The sequence below is a fragment of the Lethenteron reissneri genome, chromosome 30, assembly GCF_015708825.2.
Source record: "Lethenteron reissneri isolate LAM-NWPU_2019-01 chromosome 30, ASM1570882v1, whole genome shotgun sequence".
NCBI classification, from domain to species: domain Eukaryota; kingdom Metazoa; phylum Chordata; class Hyperoartia; order Petromyzontiformes; family Petromyzontidae; genus Lethenteron; species Lethenteron reissneri.
Genome location: NC_083808.1, coordinates 15,803,709 through 15,828,188, shown reverse-complemented (window position 1 = coordinate 15,828,188; position 24,480 = coordinate 15,803,709). Strand labels below are relative to the sequence as shown.

General features: G+C 43.9%; 1 protein-coding gene across 1 annotated transcript in view; it reads right to left on the bottom strand.

Annotated features, from left to right (window-relative positions):
* The window catches only part of LOC133349601 (WASH complex subunit 4-like), a 93,659-nt gene that overhangs the window by 6,081 nt on the left and 63,098 nt on the right, over window positions 1–24,480 (bottom strand). The window contains exons 22-24 of the mRNA XM_061563167.1: window positions 13,565–13,719; window positions 11,319–11,393; window positions 823–927 (exon numbers count right to left, since the gene is read on the bottom strand). Coding sequence (XP_061419151.1) covers window positions 823–927; window positions 11,319–11,393; window positions 13,565–13,719 — 335 coding nt within the window. The remainder of the gene's footprint in view (window positions 1–822; window positions 928–11,318; window positions 11,394–13,564; window positions 13,720–24,480) is intronic.

The window sequence follows — 24,480 nt, the reverse complement described above, 5'->3', positions numbered from 1 at the left end:
TATGTGTGTATAAATTTATTTTTGGTAAGAATCCTTAAGTCACAATCAGAAGGTTGTGAGAGTTAAAATCACAGTTTGGGAGTCAACTCAGCCCATCATCTCTACAGGATCGATAAAGTTAGTACCAATTTGTAGAACGAGACCAATCATTGTCCTATTGAGGAAGAGGCCCACACCATAGAAAACACGGGATATATTTCCACCAACAGAGTGAAGTGATTTTCACAAAAGTGCAATTGACGTATCACAGGAGCATACCTAATTTCAAAGAAACCACAAAGTAGCATGCAGACATATAGCGAGAATCGCAGTGGTAAAGTAATCAGCATCGGGATAACCACAGCCGGAAAAGGCTAACAGTGGCACACAAGTAAAAACTGACTATACTTGGGTATTGGTGGAAAAAATTACGCGTGTGAAGAGAATGACTGGGAGAAGTGTTGCATTTTGGGGAAGTTGTCACGCCACACACCCAATGCAATTTTAAGAAAAAGCATTTTAAAGGCAGATGCTACCAAACACAGAGTGCGTGCCCTGTATACAGACCACATAGGTTGTGTGAACTGGCACATGGGTTATGTGACCAATCTGACATGCATTTTACGAATCAATAATGGCAAAAGAATTTCAAAGTTACATTACAGTGTGCCATAATGACACAGGGATACAGCACTTGTGGTCCTAACATCACTTCAAGTCTTTTTTACGCAATGCTAAAGATCAAACGTGTGTCATGTAGCCCATGCGTATCCATAAGAGCAATGTATTTTCTCTTCAGTTTTCCTTTAACAAAGAGGGAGAGTGTGAATGATTGCCCCACACCGTAGTATTCATGATGCCCGTGCCGTGGGTTCGGATGGAGTTGGCAATGTGCCGGATGTTGATTGTATTCAGATGCTTATTGTTGCTGGATCGCTCAATGAATATCTGCAAAAAAATACACAAAATGCACAAACAATGAGCCGTTTGCAAGCACCGATTAAGACAGGCAAAGCAACATTGTGGAATTATGTGGCTAGCACCACTTCTCTCTGTCTCCCAGGCGGTGATGTTCATACACTTCGCATGGTACTAACTTCACATTGTCCTCAATAGAGGTACAGAATAGGTCAGATATTGACCCTTTCCCCTTCCGAGACTGCAAGTTGCAGGGTGGGTCCTGTTCACCCCTGAATCTCGGAATGCGCAAGCGGTTTTATGTAAATTTTAAAAAGAGAGGCGTAGCGCTGCAGCATTTCAAGACACTGTACTCACCACAGAGAACTCTAGCGACACGACCGCATTCTATGATAAGCTTACGTCAAACTGTGCAACATGCCCTACCGCATGGCCTTGTGGAGCCTCGGTACCGATAAAGTTATTTTATTCTAGTATTTATTCCGGCTCTGTTCCGACGACGTACACGTACGTCGATGTATGTACACGTACGTATAAAATCATGCTGTATGCCCCAAATCTCATTGGACCATGCTAGCTAATGAAGCTAAGCCTGATTTGTGCTTGGTTGGTTGATTACAAGTGTATAGGTGTTGTAGGCATATCGCTGAGGGCTGCGAGGTGCCAGTACAAAAATGGCAGACATCACGATAGATTTGTTACACTCACTGATTTGATTCCGTGTGGACTGAATGTGTCTATGCGAAGCGTTTCAGTGTTTATATTCCATCACATACGTCGAGTTCCTGTTTCTACTCACATGCCAAACACTCCTTAAATGGAGGTTACCCTTTTAAAAAGTCTTCACACTCAAATATTATTACATGGCCAGGAATCAAACCCAGGTTGCTTGGATGTTAATGCAGAATGCTGGCAACTGCTCCTCATACATACATGCACACATGCACACACTCACATACAAAGATAGAGTCTATAAAAAAGCCACATCAGAAACAAAGACAACACACAATGAAAGCCCCGTTCTTTAAACAAGATAATAAAAAAACACAATGAATGCATGAAATGTCTCTGAAACTTGAAAGCTATCAGCAGTTGCAGTTATCTTCAGAGTATTCTTCTCTGTATGTTTGAGAATGCAAGCAGCCACGTGCATTCAAATAAACGGGGTTCAAAGTGACACCAAAAGCCAAATATTTCCATCTATGCTGACAGTAAGGACCTACTCACAGGGTCAAATATGCTTAACAAAACTAATGGCTCCGTACAATAGTGTACCATGCTTTTGTATCAGTGTCACATTTCATCATCACCTCATTTGGAGTACTGTACAGCCGGGCACAACGTTACAATACAATTTTTTTTTATGACAGAATACAAATCAAGAACAATATACGTGAAGCATCAATGGAATAAGCATAAGCCTCCTGCACTGCAATAAAAAAAACTCAACTGTTGTATGTGCGCCACTTGCATGGGCTCAGTTATGCTATTGGTATTTCTGGAAAAGGCTCTGCTCCACAAATCAAATTGATACAATCTGGTAGCGAACATCACCTGCTCAAGTCAAAGCCAAGCTCCTAGTTCCTAATCAATGGCATTCTATTGTCTGTGATGGAAAGGTACTCTATAACTACACAGATGTCAATCCGACACCATTATGATAATTTTCCTAAAGATATAGCATCAACCAAGCTGGCATGCCAGTTTTATATGGCAAAGCACACTTCAGCAATTACTGTGGTTGTCCCACCTGATGACGGACACTTGTGTTGCGCCCGAAACGTCGTGATTGAATTTATTTTAATTTATACCTACGTGACTTTACCGAAAGAACCAAAGAGTAAAGCGTAGTGACATTCTCATTAAGCCTCAGGAGGTGACTCAGAGATTCTTAGCCTGGATTATGAACAGTGAGTAATTGCAGCGACCTCTTGGTCACTCTGTAAAATTAATAACGAACCCTCAGAATTTCAGAATCCTTTTGAGACTCCCATTAGAACAGCCACTGGTAAACTCCGTGGAATGTTTTGTAGGACTCAACATATGCATAGGATTTTGATTTTTTTTCCCATTATATAAAAACTACACACGGTAAATTAAAAAGAATCCCCGCATTTAGCCTCATTGATAGGGAGAAACACAGTTGGTGAGCACCTATAGTGACATCGGGGATGTCACTGTATGGTGCCGGCCTGAGAGGGCCACGGCACGCGATGCATTGTCATCGCGTACAACCCGTAGGCGGGTGTAGTACCAGCCTTAGCGGGGCTTGGCGTGCGCTGGGATAGTGCGGGCACCACGCATGGCGTGTCATGCAGGCTCCCACAAGAGGGAGTGGGAGAGTGTCAGCCCAGGGGCAGGGTTGCCCCGGGCCATGGCACTCGGGTTGACCGGGGAGAGCTCTCGAGAGGGATCGAGGGGGAGCTAGAAGGCTCGAGAAGGCGGGTGGGGCCAAGGGCGGAGCAGCCCCGACCAAGGGGGATATAAGGCGGGTCCCTAAGAGGGACCGGGGTCGCTGCATTCTACAAGCTGGAAGCTCTACACCTACAAGCTGGACACTCAACAGGCATAAATACGTGGCAGGGACCCGAGTGAGGTCCGACCCTTCGTAGCTGTAACTCCTCCGTATAGGGTAGTTAGCTGGGTCACCACCACCCGAGGCTGTATCTGGTGAAGGGGCAGTTACCCCTTTGTGTTACGTGTTTATGTTACAAATAAATATGTTGCCTCTAAAGAACGTCTGCGACTCAGTTGGACTCACTACACACCTATTTTGGCTAAACAATGTGCAAATCTAACAGGCATCACTCATGCTTGGTCACCTTTGTTTCCTAGCACTGATGTTTACACATTGTAAACAGGCCATCATTAATATTGAGTCAACTGTGGCTAAGACCAAGGATATGTTCACATACAACAATTCAATATCAATCAGAAAAAAGGACACTGCAAAAGCCCTGCTCGAGTCACTGAGCTTGGTAAGCAGAAAGGTGGCAAAACAGCAGAGGCGCTTAACTTTACAAGAACGCGCCATGTACAGCAGTGACTCCAGATTACAAACGTTCAGCCCTGATGACATTGCTGGACAGCTAATCAGAAATTCACGAGCGCCAATCGACAAAAAACACAACACTTAAATATTACAAAAAAAAACCTCAACCGCACTCTCGACCGCTGACAACAAAAACCTGCATTCTCTGGTCCTTTCTCAATAGGGGGGGGGGAGAGTAGATTCTGGTATAGCTCAGATGAAACATGGCAAAGCCACAGGCCTCAATGGGATTTATCCTGAATCAGGGTAATAAGAACTTGGGACCACAAGCGAGAAAATGGCTGGCCACTTTCTTCAACGACATCCCCTGCTTAGTTGTAGTACCAAAGGGTTGAAAAGCTACGAAGATTGTAGCCATTTTTAAAACCTGGTAAGAACGCATCTGATGCAAAAATTTACCGCCCAATTTCCCTCCCCAGCGTCATTCTACGAGCTACGGGAGCGACTCCTGCTTCAAAGGTGGAAGCCTACGCTCAAGGATGTAGTCCCGAGGGAACTAGCTGGGTACAAAATGGGCCCAAACTTCTGTGATAAAGTGCTTTGATTTAACAAGTCACACTGAGGCAGGCTTCGAACGTCCGCTCAAAACCGCAACGGCGGTCATTGACCTCCCCTCGGGATACGATACCGTATGGCGGAAGGGTCGCCTGCTAAATATTCCGACAGCCGTGCCTTGCTGCCCGACAGACTCATCACAGCAATTCTGAGCTGCTGATGGTTCACCGTCCACCTTGGTGAAGCTGCCAGAAGCCCATTAAGGTTTGCCCCAGCGCTATTTAATCTCTACACCAGCAACAATCAGGCAACATCCTCCCGCAAGTTCACATACGGAGATGACATCTCGCTGAAAACCCAAGCCCAGACAAAACAGGACACGGGAAAGATCATCGAAAAAGATAAAAAGACCTTATAAGGAGACTTTAAGAATTGGAGGCTTAAGCCCAACGCTTCCAAGAGCATCTTATCCGTTTTTTACCTGAACAACGACCAATATATATACGAAAATATTCAATGTCAACTTCTGTGGAACACTGCTAACACACGACCACCACCCCCGCTACTTAGGAGTTACTCTCGACCAGATGCTCATCTATCGCCACCACATCGGACAAGACAGAAAGAAAACAAAACCACGAGTGATCATTATGCAGAAATTTGCGGGCATGTGCAAACAGTTGAACGAAATCGTGGGGTGTGACTTTGGATGTGGCAATCAAAAAGGTCATCGAGTACCCAACTGTGGAAGGACCAGGCTTCTCTGTCCTACGACAATCATGTATGATGAACTTCTTTCGGGACCGTACGTATCCAACCGTGTGAATCAGAGGTGTAGGCGAAAAACATAAAACTAAACGTAAAAAGTAGTTCTAAAAAAATTTTTCAATATAGATTTAAAATCAACCACACTTGAACGGAATGTAAAAAAATCGATAAACTGGGATTGTGGTGAATCACAACCATCAAACCACATCACCGGCTAATGCACTATCCATACACATCCTGGCAGTGTCACTTCAATTCATATAGTGTTGACTGCCTCCTTGGATTGGTTGAAATACCTTACCATTCAACTGTCAAATGTTTTAAAAATGTACCTTTTCCCCCTGCCATACAAAAGAGAGAAAGACAGATATTGTACTGTGTTGGAATACTCTCAAATCAACAGGCCTGCATCATGGTCAAGTGGAAAATAAAGCTCCTAGGGTTTGTGAGAGGTCTGTCTATTAATGTGCGTGAGTTTTTCGCATGTACTCTGGTTTCCTCCCACTTGTAAAACATTCTTTTAAAATGAAATGGCCAATGCAAGGCAATATAAGACTCCCCTGCTGCTGGAGTCTGTAAACTTCGGCTTTCTGGAATAAATTCTAAATTTAAAGTCAGGACACCACATACGTTGCCAGGCAGCAACCACTTAAGTGGAGTGATATCTCGGATGAGTCACTGAACCAAACCATGTTTTTTCATTTCCCATATTCTATGTCCAATATGGTGCAGCAGCAACGTCTTGTATTCTTAAAGTATAACATTTCTAACACATATGTTAAGTTAAAGAGAACCGGTGTTAAATAGTGGTACAATATGACAAACATTTAAAGTGCACACTTGATTTGGAGCTTTCGTGACTGCAGGAATGATTCTTTGGTTCTTACCAAAAGAACCAAAGAATAATTGAAAGTGCACATTGTGATAAATCCAAATGATATTTCTATTTGGAAAGGATGGGCAAAAATGGAAATATGATTTATGTGTTGCATATTTGTTCTGGTTGTGACCAAATACGTTTTTGACGCTCACATTTTGGTACTCTATACATCTAAATTGTATTGCATTGTGTGAACAGTTTTATCATCTATGTATATAAAAGGGAAATTTGTGAACGTGTGTCTGTTCAGAATGTTTAGCATACTTCCCGACATGCAACAAACTTGAAATTTGGCATGTGGGTAGCTTCCAGACTGTACACAACGCAAAAAGTATAAAAATATATATTTTACACGGCGAGCGATGACGTCACATCTGTGATGTCACCCTCATGCGGCAGCGTTATGCAGTGTGCCTGCTGACGTCACACATCCCCCCCCCCACCCTCCGCGTAGGCCGTGTATTAAACCAAGACAAGAATCCAAGTCTCAGGCGAAGCCGGGTAGTAAAGCTAGTCTATAATATATAGCATTCCCAGTTTCTACTAAGACACCGACTACAAAGCTTTTCAAATGTTATGAACCAATGAATGTGTCGTGTCATACATGATGGCACTATAGTGTAGCAACAGTACCGAGTGAGTGGTACTGTATGGGCGGAGCCTCTCTTCCTGGCACCTGAGTGAGTGTAATAAGAGCGACCATCTCCTGTATTATTGCCGGGCGTACATTGTTTATACAGTTACGGTTTATCTATAGTAGGGAATTTATCTGGGGTAAAGGTGATGGGACGGATCCACCAGGGAAACCTCCGGAACGTTCCCGAAGGTTCCAGGAGGGGCGCGGCCAGAGGCGGGGCTTAGTTGTCGGGGAGCGAATATCAGCCGGGGGTGCAGCAACGTGCGGGGTCGGTGTGTGAAGATCAAGTGGAGCTCCCCGTCGCTGCTGCCCTGCCATCTCCATCTGCCACGTGGCAGCTCGACCTCCAGCCGCTCCCTAGCGCGCCATCAGCCAGCGGCATGTTGGTGAGCGGGTGAGCGCCACGTGGCGTGGGGCAGCGCAGCCACCCGAGCGGTTCAACATCCGCAGAGAGAGAGGAAACCGAAGCTGTACCGAAAGATTTCTTAATAAATAACTTGAAGTTCTTACCGTGTCGGAGTCACTCATTAAACGAGTATAAAAGGGAACAGGTCGGGTGAGGTGATGACAGTCTGGGTGAACCCGAGAGGGCACGTGACCAGATGAGGTGGTAACGAGGACCAGGGAGGAGGTGAGAGGAACACGTTATGTGGGTCCTGAGTCGTCGAGAAAGATCTGGAAAAGGGGCGTGGCCAAGGGCAGGGCCTGGCCACGGCGCAGCGGATAAAAGCCGAGTCCCGGCGGGGATCGGGGTTGTTCATCCCTAAGAAGAAATCCTCCGTCTTCGTGGGTCTTTGGTTTCCGGTCTTCGCGTACGTGGACAAGGCAGCGTGTTGGCTGTCCTGGTCCGATTTAGTAGTTGTCCCATCCAATATGTAAATAGTCATCCCTCCAAGTGTATATAGTTAGTTAGGAGCGGTGATCACCACCTTATGTCGTTATCCTGTTGAAGTGTTGAGTTACCTATTGTGTTAGTTAATAAAAACGTGTTGCCTCCAAGTTTCACGTGTGCGCCTCAACTGTACCCATCACAAATGTAGCAAAACATTGGTTTAAGTGAAACATTTTTCATAATTGCGAAATGCTAAACTCCAAATATACGGGGCTACATATTTAATTGCTCTTGATAATTATAAACTGTTATTCCAAGTGGAACTTATTCAGAAACAAATTGATTTCCAATAAAAAAAAATACAGCTAAATTAGACTGCTATAAGCTGGAAATTGCATATTAGCTGATAGCTATAATCACAAATGCAAACATATTTTAACAAGCTGCCACACCAGACGTGATCCCATAAGTAAGCAGTGGATTGATAGTTTCTGCATACACCAACACCTTGACCATCGTGGGTTATCCCCATCACGGATTTCACTTCAAGCCAAATATAATTATGTATAGTTCAACGATCATGCCCCTGTGGCTCGACCATTCGCAGTTGACCGTGAGATCCCTGCATGCATCGTAAGTGTAATGCTTGCGATGATGCTGCCGCGAAAGAATACGCGCATCACCTTGTCTCCATCTTGTCTCCCCGTGTGACCCAGTGTGGGTACAAGTTCACATGTTCATAGCATCCAATGAGGCAGTGAGGTTCTACTGACAGTTAAAGACGCTGCCATGGGCCTCTAGTCAACAAGTTTAGACTCCAGTTCAAACAGCAAAATAATCTGACTTGTCCGGATTGAGTTTCAGTCAGTTGTTAGACAACCAACTGTCGATATCTGACAGACAAGCAGACAGGGAAGTAAAGTTCTGCTTATCCGAACAGTAGGGGTGATAATATCAACCCCTGCGGGACTCCACACGTGATTGGCTGGGCTGAAGGGGAATGAGAGCCCATTATTTATATTTTGGGAGTGCTTGATCAACAATGACCTTAACCAATTGCGTGCAGTCCCACAGATTCCCACATTCTGTTCTAGCCTTTGCAATAAAAGAGCATGGTCTAGTGTGGCAAACCCTGCTGAGAAGTCTAACAAGACGAACATAGTTGATCCCTCTATATCTAGCACATGGTGTAACTCATCGACAATACAAAGGGTAGCTGTCTCAGTGCTATAAAAGGATTGAAATCCAGACTGGTTGGTGTCAAAAAGTCTGCCAGATAACAAACGGTTCTGTAACTGCATAGCAGCATGTTTTTTTTATGAGTTTGCTTAAAAATTGAAGAATTCATATAGGCTGATGGTTATTACAATAATTATGGCCCAGGTTTGGTTTCTTTAGTAATGTTTCAACAGACGCAAGTTTCAAGTCATGAGGAAATACACCCTGACGGAATGATTGACGATGTTTAGCAAGATAGGACCCAAAATGTTATGGCTCTGTTTGCCCAGTAATGAGAGATGTGGATCACTGTCACAAAAAGTTGGCTTCATCTTTGTTAGGATTTCAGTGAGATCAGACATAGCGACTTGTCTGAACTCATGTAAACAGTGAGCCACAGAGTCTCTCACCTGAGGACTAGAGGGGGCTGAACCAACGGTGTTGAGAATGAATATTCTCAGATGATGAATTTTGTAAAAAAAAAATGATTGAAAGGCATGACAGGTTTCCACTGACAACTTTGAATAAATCCTGAGGTCGACTCTTGTTTCAATCCTGTATGCAGGATACGTTTACTTGACATTAACGATTTCCTGGTGATAGTTTCCTAATCAGTTTGAGTGAAAATGTGTCAGCCAGCAGGCTGCTTTTACACCAACAGCGTTCAGCTGAGCACAATTGCCTTCTCAGAATAATCAAGTTTTGTGTGAACGAGGGTTGAGGGGGCAAATACATAGGGCAAAACCATATTTTTGGAGCCATTGAGTCAAGAACGTTGGTGAGTGAAACATTACACAGGTTTATTAACTTGGCAAGCTGAACTGTGGAGTTAATAGTCCGCAGTTCCTCCTGCAAAAATGGTGTCAGGCTATCAGTGGTTAATAATTTATTAGGTCTAATTAGAATGTTTTATTTTTTTTATACGAGGATGAAAATGAGCTTTTATGTTAAGTTAAAATTTAATCAGAAAATGATCCGACCGGTGGACCTGAATAATTTCCAAAATAGAAATTGTGATCTGTGCAAAAAAATTACGTCCAGTGTATGTCCAGCTCAATGGCTTGGACTATTGACATCTTGCATATAGTCTAGGCCAGGGGTCAGCAAGCTGCACCTCTGGAGCCGCATGCAGCTCTTTAAGAACTATTTCAGAACTATTTCGTGACATTATGTAATAAAGCCCACCGTCTAGTATCCACTACGTGCATTGCGGCTCTTGAAAGAGTTTTTTTAATGAGTTCGAAAAATGGCTCTTCTTGTTATTTTACTTGCCAACCCCTGGTTTAGGCTAAGCATGTCTATGAACTTGCAGGCTAACTTGTCATGGGGAGTGTCGACCCAGGCACTGAAATTCCCCAGTATCAGGGAGAAAGGGGACTCCAGTGACAGGGTCATACTCAGCTCAAAATGTCATCCAACCAATCAGAATCTGAACCAGGGGAAATGATAAACAATGGACAGTTTAAAGGAGTAATTGTTCTCAAACCAGCAATGAACATATATATTCTAAGGACTTTAAATAATGGCAGGCCTACAGGTGCAGTGCTAATGATCCTGAAAGATGACAACTACACCACTACCACGTTTTGAGTGTCTATTCACCTGGCGCATTTTATAACCATGGAAAAGGAGGTTTACTATGTCTGGAGTGGATTATTTATGAAACCAGGTCTCTGTCAGGCAGGGAAATTGGGGTTTCAGCTCCTTGTTTTTTTTATGATAAAGAGATAGCAGGCCTAGCTGAAAATCTGTCATTAATGAGAAAAGCATTGATTCCCAGGATTAACCGAGAGTCATCAAGGATAGGAGTATGTTTTAAGGGAATAGTGATGAGATTTTCTGGCTGGGATTTGTTCTTGTAAAGTTAATTGGTAAAATGTGATTGAAGATGGTATTGTGAATGACAGGTGGTATGACAGTGACAGCATGAGGGTTAGGTACGTCAATGTGGGGAGTGGTAGTGAGGAACAGAGGACTTGGGCCAACAAGTTGGGACGTAACCTTACAGTGGCGACCCGACCCATGATGCATGAGGGGCGGGCAACGCAGTGCGTGCATTGATTTACACGTCCACAATAGGTCAACGTCTCTTGAGCGAAAAATGTATCGCAACCCTAATAAGGAGGCATGAGAAAAGCTGGCCATGAGACAAGAGTACCCAGAGAAAACCCACACACACACACATCAGCCATACATCTATTCGCTACACTGCTTCATTGTCTTGCAGGTAGGCAGCTCACATATGGTCAATTTGTGTGTGATATACCAAGCCAACTCTATGACATTAACGTATCAACGGTATGTCCATAAAGGGCGGTCAAAGCTTTGAATGTACAGCACAAAAAATATGTCGCACTGACAGGATAAGATTACGAGTCATAATGATGCATTATATTACGGAAAATATTTATTGATGTTCAGAAGTAACTACGCTGAGAAATTATTTTATATGTTTGCACGTATCCGTTTTAACATCTATTTGCTAACACAATTTTGATCACCGTGTGTAAAAAAAAAATCGAAATGTAAAACACTTCACCTGATTGTTGAGGTTGTAGAGATACTTGGACACAAAGATGTGAATGTTTCGCATGATCTCCAGAACATCGAGTCCCTGCAATTAAAACAAACAAATTCATGTAATAGCATGCACTTTCATAAATATTGCACCACACAATGAATACACTCTTCATTTCTTATCCCTGCTACCAGTACCTGCCACTGCTTAATACCAGGTAGTGGTCTGATACCCTAGTGGGTAGCATACCGGCCACTCAGGAAATCACCACTGGATCAATAATTTCAATTCTGCAGCTACCCAGTAATGCCATAAGGGCATTCTCAGTGACATTTTATGACAGATTGGACATATTGCACTTATGTTTACAGACATTTTAATCTAAAGAACACTGGGGCAAAGGGTTATATGCCACCGACAACGTGCGTGCATTGTGGCAGTACAATTGCAGCGGCAATTGAAAGTTCAGCTATGAGCTGGCACGAAATGCCTGCAATAGACACTTTGTAAGCTAAAACGGCGTGTGCCGACTGTGCACTCGAGAAATGTTGAACGATGAATAAAAAGGACTTCCCAATTAGTGCTTGATAGCAAACTCCTTGAGTGACACAATACCATAAAACAGGTTAGGTTTTTTTTTTAATCCGCTGAGCCCTATTAACGTGGCAGCTGCGGTTAAGTGATTGTGGAAATTTAGGCAAGGGGAAGGATGATGTATGAAAGACAGCCTGTGCCTACTGGCTCTCATGAAAACACAATCGCCTGATTGTCGTAAGAAATATAGCCCATCCGTCACCAGTCTAGTCCTTTTACTGCGTATTGAATTAGATGCTATATGCTTGAATGGCCAAGGTTTCAAATACGTGTGTGCCTCTTGAGAATTTATAATGAGGAGCTTTATTTATCCAAGTAGCTACTTCAGAGCCGGAGATGCGTGTGAGAGGGATACACTGAAAGTAGCAGTGAGCACGGTTGCTTATAACTTATACACTGATAAAAATGAACCAGCCATTCACAATTAACTGGAAGTAAAATACTTTATTCACAGGAGAAATCCACCATTCTATAAATGTGACTCAGATGCATCACTACTGCATTTTGCCATATGGAGACAATTGAGGCAACTGCCTCATTTACAGGGATGCCCTTGAATCAAAATCACAAGATTAGGATCAGTCCATTGCCTTTCTAATACAATGCACATTGGATTTATATTGCAAGCAAATGCGTCTGCTTCTCCAGACAATGTACAAAAACAGTAGGAATATTTAGTTTATAAATAGGCAGTCAATCATGGGCATGACTTAGAGAGAGACTGGCCCTTGCTTTTGTGTTATCCCGACTTGATTACTGCAAAGTGTTACTGTTCAGAGCGTTACTGTTCAGGATTCTGAGTAAGGTTCTGGGTACACTCCGGCTTGTTCATTTAGTTTGCTTCTCAATCCGCTGGTCTGCTAGACTGTTTACGCCCACACCGTTTTGCGAGCACATCACACCTCACTCTCTTGTCATTGCACTGGCTACCAGTCAAGTATAGAGTGGACGATAAGATCCTAATACTGACCTACAAGGCTCTCAATGGGTTAGCCCTACAATATTTGCAGGAACCGATCCGTATTTCTACTACCAACATGGTATCCAAGATATTTGGATCGCCTGCTTCTAAGTACTCCGAGGTCAAGGCTAATTTCCTGGAGTGATCAGCTTTTGAGAGTGCAGCTCCCAAACGATGAAACGCCTTACCTTTGGTAATTAATCAGCAAGAGTTGTTAGAGCAATTTACCCCCTAGTTATGACGATTTACCTTGGTTCTGTTTATTTCCTGCTTTGCATACACGGCGCATTGGGATCTACGAATGAAATGCTCCAAAAAAATGAAAATTATTATTATTGAGCCTGGACTTGGGCACAGCCACCAATAGACGACAAATTCTGCCTTTCCACCAAGACCAGTAATCTTTGATGTGGTGATAAGGCTGGCATAATTGTGAATGCGAACATTTCCACTGTCAGGAAGCTGGCTGCTATGGGTCAGTTGCTTTAAAAATGTCGCTGTCATGGAAACAGGCGACCGATGAAAATCGGCACCGTTCCATTGCTCATTTTAACATAAAGACACATTCAATTGAATGTCTTATGTAGAAAGTGAGCATAGCCGTAAAAATGTGGGATTTCCACTTTTGGCTCAACGTGCCCAATGGAGATAAGCACAGCTCCAGTCTTGTTCAAGTAGGGAGACACTGGGGCTTGACAAAGATAAGCAATACCTGTTCCAATGTCTGGCTGGGGAGGTGTGGTTCAGCCATATCCAGACCGTAGCGCTGCGTAGCCAGATTTCGCATCTTGCTATAGGTGGCCCAGTCATGCAGCGCCACTGTGTTGAGGTTGTAGAATGTCTTGTCCAGGTAGTGTGTCACGTACGCTATGGCGTGGAAAAACATGAGACATGGTGAAACTCGGTATCAGCTCCATATCTGTTAGGTGTAAGGTTTGATTTATTAGTGAGATGCACAGTGGTTAAAGTGTTTGATGCACAACTGCAAGATTCATTTATATGGTTTGTCCTTAGAGATCCAGCAGGGGACGAGGGAAACGTCACCGCTCCTTGGGTACGATAGTGGCGGGATGTTAACTACCTTGCCGCCTTATATACAGGAGGTCGTGGGTTCAATCCCGACCCTGACGCCTGTATTTCTGGAGTTTGCATGTTGTCCCCGTCGTCGCATGGATTAGGCGCATACTTTTTATTTTCTCTGCAAAGAGTATATAACTCCCAAATGTGCCTTTGGTAATACTGCGTGTTGTTTGGCATTTCTCCGGGTCCTCCAGTTTTTCCCTCTACATTTTGAAACATGCGTTTAGAGTATTTGGCTGCTATAAGCCACTTCGTTGAGCAATCTTTTGTGGCCAGGTTTTACCTGGAAAAATAAAATTTTGTTATTTTAACAGTTTTAGTTCGATTTTATTTTGACTTAAAAAAATATTTTAATTACTTTTATAGCCATATTTTAATTTCCATCAAAGTTTTAAAGGTAATCTCAATAAATATTGTGATCGTTTTTTAATTGCTTTTTTTATTGCTTTAAAGACTATCAAAAACTCTATTTCTCATGGCCGGTCATCACACGTAAATACCAGGACTGCATACACAAAGACAGATACATGCTTATATTTATTTTCACAATTTCACACCTTCACACAGACACACACACATATTTGCACATGCTTTCTACACACACGTACATAAATACACACCAAGAAACTGCGTATAACCTTAACAGACTGTTGGGGCAAGTGCTTTTAGCGAGCACCTATGAAGATCGGCACGGCACACGAGGGGGTGGGTGGCCAGCACCACGCTCGACCGCCTTTGTCTCCCTAGCGGTGATGTTTACACATCACAGCCGGTACTGATGTGAGGCCGAGTTAACCTAGTGGAGGCCCAAGACTGGTTCAGGTTATTGTCATTCTTATTGGTTGTGAGCAGAAATCAAACTCTGTTCGCAAAGTTCGTCGCACAGCACTACCGCTGCCCACAGACAGACAATCACACACATACATTAGATGCATTACAATACTGTAATATATTTACCATACACAAACACACAATGACACATAAACAAACACAGTTGCACATACTGTACTATATCGACACATGCATACGGACATCTCGGCTTAAAGTGTCATTGTCTTTGCAGATAACAACTAAATTTCCGTGCACACCGAGTCTAAGCTCCCTTAATCTGCCCAATGCTCACTTCGTTGCTGGCTTCCATGAAAAGTTGGATGCAATAAAACTTCCTCCAATTAAATGGTGTCAAGATGGGAGGTGATGCTCTTCAGGTCCCACGCACCAATTTAAAAAAGCAGCAGCCTTCAACATGATTGATGGCCAGGTAATCGGTTTGGCACAGGAAGTCAAAAATCTAGGGGTTATCTGTGATTCCATGCTTGTCCTTCAAAGGCTCATATTAAAAACATAAAAAAATATTTATTTTTCCATCCGAGGAATATCTCCCAAATCTGATGCCTTCTATCTGCTTTGGATGCAGAGAAGCTGGTCCATGCCTTAATTTAATCTCGCATTGACTATTGCAATGTCTTGCTCCCTGGTGTGGCTTAGAATGTGCTTAACAATCTGCAGCGTGTTCAGAATGCGGCTGCTCGGGTGTTAACCAGAACACCTTCAGATCACATTACGCCCGTGTTGGCCTCTCTGCACTGGCTTCCAAATCCATATAAGATTCAGTTTAAAATCGTATTGCTAACCTACAAAGCTCTGAACCACCGTGCCCCAGTCGACCTGAGAGACCTGCCATAAGTCCCCTCAAGGTCTCCAAGATCTTGGAATGAAAATCTTATCTGCTTCAGTGGATAGGCGTGGAGCCCTCAGACTCTAGAACTCTCTTCCATGATATATCAAAATCTCTGAGCCATATTTACACACTTCTGTTTATTCAACCATTAGTTACTTCAGTAAATGACTTTAAACATTGATTTTATTATTGGTGCATTTGCGTTTTTTTTCACGAGTTGTTTTATACTGAGCGTTTGCTGGTGTTTCTATTAGAGCGCTTTGAGATGTTCGGTGAAAGGTGCAATTTCTTTAATCACATTTTAATTATGACCGGGTGCTTAATCAGTCTCTCATCACCCCGGGGTCGTTGAAACGAGTATCACTCTGTGGAACTTCCACAGTGGTTGTCCTCTGGAGAGACTCGCCCCTCTGCAATAGAAATCTTGAATATTCACAACTTGTCGATATTGGCTCTTGGGGGGGGGGAGTTGCCTTGTGTTACAAAAGACAAAGCGGCAGCCAAGGGGAGGGAACATGCCTCTAGAGCAGCGGTTCCCAACCTTTTTGGCACCAGGGACCGGTTTCGTGGAAGACAATTTTTTCACGGACCGGCGGGACATCATTGGGTCTTTCCCCCGTTTCAAAAAAGCTCTCCAGTGACGTTTGGTTTTTACTCATTTTGGTCAGGGGTTAGCAGCTTGTGGGCTTACCAAAACTGTGACTGAGACAAGTGTGCAGTGCGGGAAAGAGGCGCGGACGGAAGTGGTCAATAATAAACTAATGGGGGCAGGCCACGCGCAGACTCACCGCTCACCTGCTGCTGTGCGGCCCGGTTCCTAATAGGCCACGGACCGGTACAAGTCCGCGGCCCGGGGGTTGGGGACCCCTGCCTTAGAGGATAACTACCAAGGAGATGGAGTGATCATATTAGCTTATGTGCAGGAACTAGATGGATTTATTGGATCCCAAGACTGAGGTTGAGTGATACATTTGGAAGGCCTTAATTCAGCAGTTGATAGATATTGGCCCATTACAAGTCATCTAGCAATACATAACATAAAATTCAGAATGAAATAATTATAATTATTGCATCGTGTATTGTATGTTTTGCTCATTGTACTAAATGAGTAAAACATCCAATATTTAACGTACAATGTATATACTACACAACCCCGAACATGCTCAATACACATGAAGAAAAACAGAAGATAATAAATGCAAGACCTAATCGTTACAATGACACACAATACATAATAAATCCAGTAATAAATGTACATACAATACACGACATATACAATACGATAAATGATTAAAATAATATGTAAAGACCAGTACAGAATGTATAATAAAGACAAAATATGAACACGAATTCCAATTCTATGAAGCATAAATTATAATGAACAAAAATCTTTTTTTATAACACGTAAAAAAACCACAATGGAATTTAACATCAGTAAAAAACAGTAACAGTAAGAGTCATCTAATCAGTCTATTAGGGGATGATGTGGTTGCATTTGGAATGGACTTGCATGACCAACTCACTATAGCACGTGACCATTAACGTTGTGCTACAAGGACAGAGGAGAAAACAATACAAGGGAGAAAGAGGATACATATGCAAGGATTATATAAATATTTCCAACATATGTCCTAGGAAGTATTTCACCGCACAATGATAATTGTTTCATTTGCACCAAGCACTCGCAGTACATCTGTAGGCCACAATGAAACAAATGGATTGGATAGTGCAGGGGTCGGCAACCAAAATAACAAGAAGAGCCATTTCTTTCCAATTCGGTACAAAATTCAGTTTTTCAAGAGCCGCAATGCATCTGAGTACATACTGTACATACGTACATATCGTCAAGAAGCAGCCCGTAAAGAGCCGCATGCGGCTCCGGAGCCGTAGGTTGCCGACCCCTGGGATAGTGGCTTCACTGGCGAGAGCAAATCTCTTCTAGCAGGGCCATGTTGGCAAAGAGTATGGCAGGTGGCACTGACTCATGCACAGGAGCGAGACAAATTGTGGCATTGCTTGACTGTTATGGATGGTGAAGACGGAGAGGCCTTGATCCAGCATTGGGTAGATCATTGTTGAGGTTGTTGATGTTATAAATGCTGTATTAATAGCAGGTGGGTTTTCATTTACGTCGATAGACAACACAATCCAGATCAAATCACACGTAATGATCTAATTGAGAGGGGAGGGGGCAAGGCATGCAAAATATGCAGAGGCAATGTGTTGTATATGTTGGGTATGAAAATTTGTTATGTTGTATGCGTGCGTGGGTGAAATTATTATGTTGTATATGTGGGTTATGAATATTCAGTGGAAATAATAATAATTAAATGAAATTTGGCCAAATGTGTAATTATCCGGAAATATGTTGATTTATGTAATTACGCACATTTTAATTATGCCAATTCGAGAGGTAATCGTATTAATTATGCGAGTGGGTGTAATTATGATAATGCAAGTCGTTATGATAACCAGACCCCGCCTCGGTGACGAGGGTGGGTTATCGATCGGAATAAGGCAATTAATCGTATGCAGTTATGCAGGTGTGGTGTAAGTATGCAAGATTAACTTAGATTAACTCGGCATCGTTGTCTAGGTTGTCTCATTCTCGCTTTAACATTCCCAGGGTGTTTATTCGTGGTTATATTTTTAGGTCCCCGGTTCACCCCGTTATCGTTTTAACATTTACTGAGTATGTATTAGTGTGTTTATTAAGGTCACCAAGTTCAAATCTCAACGCAGAAGCAGATCTTATGCATAGATTTCAGGAAAGAATCACACAACCACTTCTGTATTAATCAATTTATTACTAATTCAACCTTAACTATGATATAATATGCGAACTCTCAATCCCGGAACGTCAACACGGCATCAATACAGTATCATCAACGATTGTCTGATTTCACTTTGACAACTGCACATGGATCCCGCATAACGCGATGGTTGTTAGTGAGAGAGAGAGTCGTTAAAACACGCAAATACTATGCTAAGAAAACCTTAATGTTAATGAATGATTATACTCAATCTTGTTCATAACGCGATGGTTGTTAGTGAGAGAGAGAGTCGTTGAAATATGCAAATACTATGCTAAGAAAACCTTAATGTTAATGAATGATTATACTCAATATTGTTCATAACGCGATGGTTGTTAGTGAGGGAGAGAGTCGTTGAAATATGCAAATACTATGCTAAGAAAACCTTAACGCTAATGAATGATTATACTCAATATTGTTCATGCAGTACCACACTCCTTATTGACCATACGCAACCCTTATCACGTTGTTAACACCTTGGGTCACGGGACAGTTGAATATTCTGTAGAGGATGCGAGTACGTGCGGCGATTATGACTGAAAGATACTTGAAAGATTATACGGCGATAAAACACAATCAAAAACAGTTATTATTCTTAAAGGCACCAATCTCAACAGATACATCGGCAGGTTATCTGACAACAGAACGGCCCGGAGTAAGGGCCTGCGACGGTGCTCCTTTTCCGAAGCTCGTTATCTTATACCAAGTTTACTAATTGGGGACCAGATCACCTGATAAGGATCCGGTGGGCCACCACTCCCCACGTGAGCGTGGCTCGGCGGAAGGAGGTGCCAAGAATCAGTTCGTATTGATGGATCTGTTGGGAATTTATGCGATTAAGAGTACAGCCCACTAAATATTAAAGGTAAAAATTAAGAATACTCTTATAAGAGACGGAGGGCCATCACTCGGTCTCGTTGTGATGCTTTCCAGCCACGGATGGCTTATGGGTTCGAGTGTTTTTGAGTGGTAAGAGTTGTCTTGAATAGTCAGTGTTCGGAGTCGATTCTTTAGGTCAAACAGACGCCTGGTGGTCGTGTGGTGAGGGGGCGGTGCGCGTCATACGTATCAGTCGATCCCGTGGCGAATTGGTTCGGATGGCTGTTGATACGCTGTCGCAGTTCGGAACCCGGTCGGTAGGTGGCGCCCACAACTCGCTCGTAGCGTGCAGCTCTGGGTTGTCGCCGATCCGCGATGCTCACCACTCCGGTGGCAGCAGAGACCCCCGATTCGGCAGAGGTTGACGAGCTGAAGATGAGTCGAGCCGACCCGCTGGTCGCAGCTCGCTCCGGAGTCGACCCTCCCGGTCGAGCTCGCTCCTGGGTCGACCCGCTGGTCGCCCTCGCTCCTGAGTCGACTCTCTGGTCGCACTCCTGAGTGGACCCACTGGTCGCACTCCTGAGTGGACCCACTCTGGTCGCACTCGTTCCTGAGTCGACCCTCCCGTCGCACTGGTTTCCAATGCTCAGGATCCTTTACTTTATGCCGAAAAATCCCCCTGGATCCCGCCCACAAGGCGGGACTTCTTTCGAATTTTTTTTGTGTCAGGATCTGTCCGTAGGCAGGTGTGTCCATGTGTGTGTCCGTACGTCCGTGTGTCCTTGTGTGCATCACTGATGGTATATTCGTTGTCACACTCCCTCCATAAAACCCACGAGCAAACAATCAGATGTTACAATTGCCTCGAGGTCGTCTCTCTGTCTGGGCGCAACATTATCTCCTGTCTGGCCTTCCCCATGAACCCAAAACACAGACGTCACAAATGTCTCATAGGCGTCTTTGTTCGCACCACCTGGAGGGAGGGGCAACGCTCTCTCCGACCCGGCGCACAAAGAAATGGCCAAAAGTTTTAAGTTAACATTTGTCCCTTACTATTTCACAGCCATGATTCCGCATGTAACCCAAGGTCTGTCGTTTCCCATCGTGGTGCCCGACCCAAGTGGAGGCGTCTCCCCGAGCGTACACACACTCCCCTCCCGCGCTGCGGAGATACAAAGACGGCCGGGATCTCCCTTTCTCTCCGACCCTGGGTTTAACATCGTTTTTTTACTATGTATTTATATTCGACCTGGTGGTGATTCATCCCGTTATCCTGGCTTTTCATAAGTTTTACTTTTGTCTTTTCATGCATATGCTTCGGGTCGAGTTGTATAGAAAGCATTAAAGTATGGAAATAACATTTCATATTGACTTAATGATGGTGATGGTTCAGTAGGCGTAACTTGTGGCCTGGTTTAATTGGAGTGGGTGTGAATATCAATAACTTTAGCCTACCCTGTTGTTAAATTCCGACTTTAACGTTACTTTAATAGCAATACAGAATAATTGAGCTTTTTGTCTTAACTAGGCGAATGCGAACTTCTGGTGACCCCCGCAGCCGTGTTGTTCAGCTGGGTCTGCCCGCCTTGAGAGATATACAACATTTTTTTAAATCAGCTCTCCCCTGTCCCTCCAACCTTCTGCTCTGGGAATGTTATTCTTAATGTCAGGTCCAAGGCCTCTTTGGGTTTATCTTTGTTTCCTCAGCTGCAGGAGAACAAGGCGTGCTTCTACCTCCCTTCCTGTGTGCACGTGTTCTAATTAGCTCGGAATCCCTAACACACAATCAGTGATGATTCCTGGCTTTCTGTGGTTATGACTTAGACAAAGGCCCTCTGCTTCCTTTCACTGCCTTTGCCTTGAAGCAAGGTTGCAATTCTGTCATCCTAGCCCTCCTCTCGTTCATTACTTAACAACACCTGGTGTTTTGCAGTTTGGTGCGCTTTGGTGTGTTTCACTCATTAAAAAAAACAAGTAAAAAGATAATATATAAAAATCATCAAATATTATTAATCTCAATTATGGAAGAAGGGTTAGGATACAACATTCCGCCCTTTTAAAAATGACCAGTGGTCAAATGGCCACGGGTTATTTTTAAAAAAAATGTATACCCTTCTTCCATCATGAACCATCGATTGTCCTCAAGTTTTGCTGCTATTCCTTACAACGCGCGCGTACGTGTCACAACTTAACAGGTTATATGTGACAAGAGAGAGGAAAAAAAAAATTCTAAAGGAAGGTAAGACGATAAGGGAGGGAAAAATTATTCTATTGACTACGTGTTATAGGAGATATCGTTAAAAAGATAGTTTCTACGGTTATTCTTGGGTGGCATCATCAGGCCTTGGCTCTATCCCTGTTCCTGGGCTCGAATGGTAGGTGGCTTGTGCCTGCGATTAGTCTTTTAAGTTCGGCATTCATTTTGGCCACACGGTATGTTAAGGTTAGAATAGCCAGGACTAGTATGATCATCCCTGTTGCCCCTGTGATTCCCATCCCCATCTGTTGATTTCGCTGATATCCAGCCACTTCGGTCGCCCAAGTAAGATCTGTTATGTTAATCTCTGATTCGCTGAGGGATAATTTCACCATATGGAATTCTTTACTGTTCAACAAGTTGGACAGAGTGCTGCTTATCTCAAACTTGTGGCCTCGGAATGTGTCTACTATTTCTACCTCCGCTTGGTGTAGGCTTTTGTCTAGGTTATATAATACCTTGTCCCCTATGCGTACGAATGTTCCTCTTGGTATCGTGACCAGTGCGACGTGGCTTGGAATCGGAACTTCCATGGTTATGGAGTGTTGATCGGTGGAAACAATTGCCGTGTCTAGAGGAGTGCTAATCAACCACTGGGCATTAGCTATCATGGCCACTGTTCCGGTTCTTTCTTTGGGTTTACTTAGCTTAAACTTGCAAGTTTCCTTGGAGCTTAGGTTTGACAGACCACACATTAGTTCTGCTGTATTGGTCAGAAATGGTTCCCCTGGGCAGAGCCAGTGAACCTCTTTCATTATTTGACACAGGTTTAGGTCAGGCACCAGGTACTTAAGGGGGCCTTCTTCCTGGTAGGCCACCACTAAGGGAGTTTCCATCTTGGAGTAAATGTCGTTATTCCATGTACCCACGTTCAATACTGTCCGCAATCGAAATACATTTCCGGGTTTGACCAGGGGTAAATTTAGCAAAAATGCCAGCTGTCTAGTTTGGGGGTCCACATGTATGGGTGTGGCTGTACCCATGTTGAAGGCAATTTGTACTTGAGTTGGACTGATTGTTTCCGGGGATGCTGCTTGTAGCACATCTTTTATCAGTGTTGGAGTTACCAGATATGACGGAATTTGTCCTTGTATAAGATCACTGACGCTGCCGCTGATGCTACGCAACAAGTCTTGGATCACCCACTGAATTGGCTCTCGAATACTCTCTTCTTCGTATAGACCTCGGATTGCAGAACTCAATTCTTGGAATGTTAAGTTAATCATGATAGAATGTAGGTTTACGAGAACCACGGTGTCTCGGAGGGTGGATCCCATTTCGACCAGATTCTTTTGTTGGTGTTGTATTTGCTGATGGATCTGATGCATATCGAGCTGTAAATTCTCGATACCTTGCGTGAGGTGTCCAATCTTTACGGCGTTGGATATGGATACTCCTAGTGTGATTAAGGAGCTAAAACCGGATAGTATTCCAAAGACCCCTCCCAGGCCGATAGACCTCTTGGAACGTTTTAGGTTGACAGTGGTGGGGGGAAGTATCATGGTTCTTTGTAATTGCTTCAGGATCGTTCCGATATTCTGTTCACTATATCCTAGGAAGTCATAATACCATATTCGGGTTGCTTGGGTGGCTTGGGGTGGTAACTTCCCGAAGTGCTTCTTTACCACCAAGGCAGGTTCCAAGGAACATAGACTTGTTGGGTTACTATTTTCGTTTCGGTTACTAGGAAGCTGGAGGAGTCTCTCAGCATCACCCCGGATTCTGGTCCTGGCTTGATCAGCTCTTGGCTCCCTTCTAGCTTGACAAGGTACGTTAGCAGGAGCGTGAGCAGGAGGGCTGCCATTCCCTGGAAAACATGTTACATATTATTGTAGTGTGATAAGCCCATTAGTTTAGTCCCCCCCCCTTTTCCACCTTTATTCCTCATCTCGCTCCACCAGCACAGGGTACGGTTTGATTTGGTTGATGTGCACCCACTTGTATTGCTGCTCTCTTCCTGTCTTTGTGATTTTTAGCTGATATACGACTGGGGACATTTTGTCAACAACCTCGTGTGGTCCTGTCCAGGAAGGCAGGAATTTCCTGCACTTCTGTTTCCTTTTCTCGTAATTGAGGTACCACACCTGGTCTCCTAGCTGGTATTCTGCGTGGCTGGCTTTTTGGTCATAGTATGCTTTGCTCCCCTGAGCCTCTACTTGCAACTGGTCCCTGACCATAGCGAATGTGCTCTGTAGGTGACTATTGAGTCCCGTCAGGTATTCAGTTGGCGTCATTGCCGTCGGGGTCTCGTCCTCCGCTGGGACATATAACAGGTGTACTGGGAGGGTCATTAGCCTCCCTGTCATGATCTCGAAGGGTGTCCTGCCTGTAGCCCGGTTGGGTGTGGCTCGCATGGCCATCAAGACTAGGGGTAGTTTCGTATCCCAGTCGCGGCCTGTGGTAGACACATATTTCTTTAGGAGGCTCACGATGGTCCTGTTGGCTCTTTCCACCTGTCCTGAGGATTGTGGATGGTATGCGACATGTAATTGTCTTTTTACTCCCAACATCTTCCACACTTCTGTGATGACCTCGGCTGTGAAGTGGCTTCCTTTGTCTGAATCGATCGTTGACGGTAGGCCCCATCTACTGAATATTTGGTTAATCAGTAGTATAGCGGTTGTTTCCGCGGTGTTGTTGGGTGCTGGTAAACACTCTGTCCATTTAGAGAATGCACAGGTCACAGTTAGCATGTACTTGTTCCCTTTGGTTGATCGGTTGACAGGTCCTATCCAGTCGATTTGTAGGTTGGACCAAGGATAATCTGCTCCCCTCCTCTGTAGGGGTGCCCTATGCTGTGAGGTCGTTGGCTGGTACTTACAACACACGAGACAGTTGGACACATGTTTGTGTATGTCTACCCCCATTTTTGGCCAGTAGGCCACCTGTCGCAGCATCTGTCCCGTATTCACCTCGCATCGGTGGCCGCTGCACGGTTCATTGTGGGCGTGTTGTAACATTATTTCTCGATATTGAGA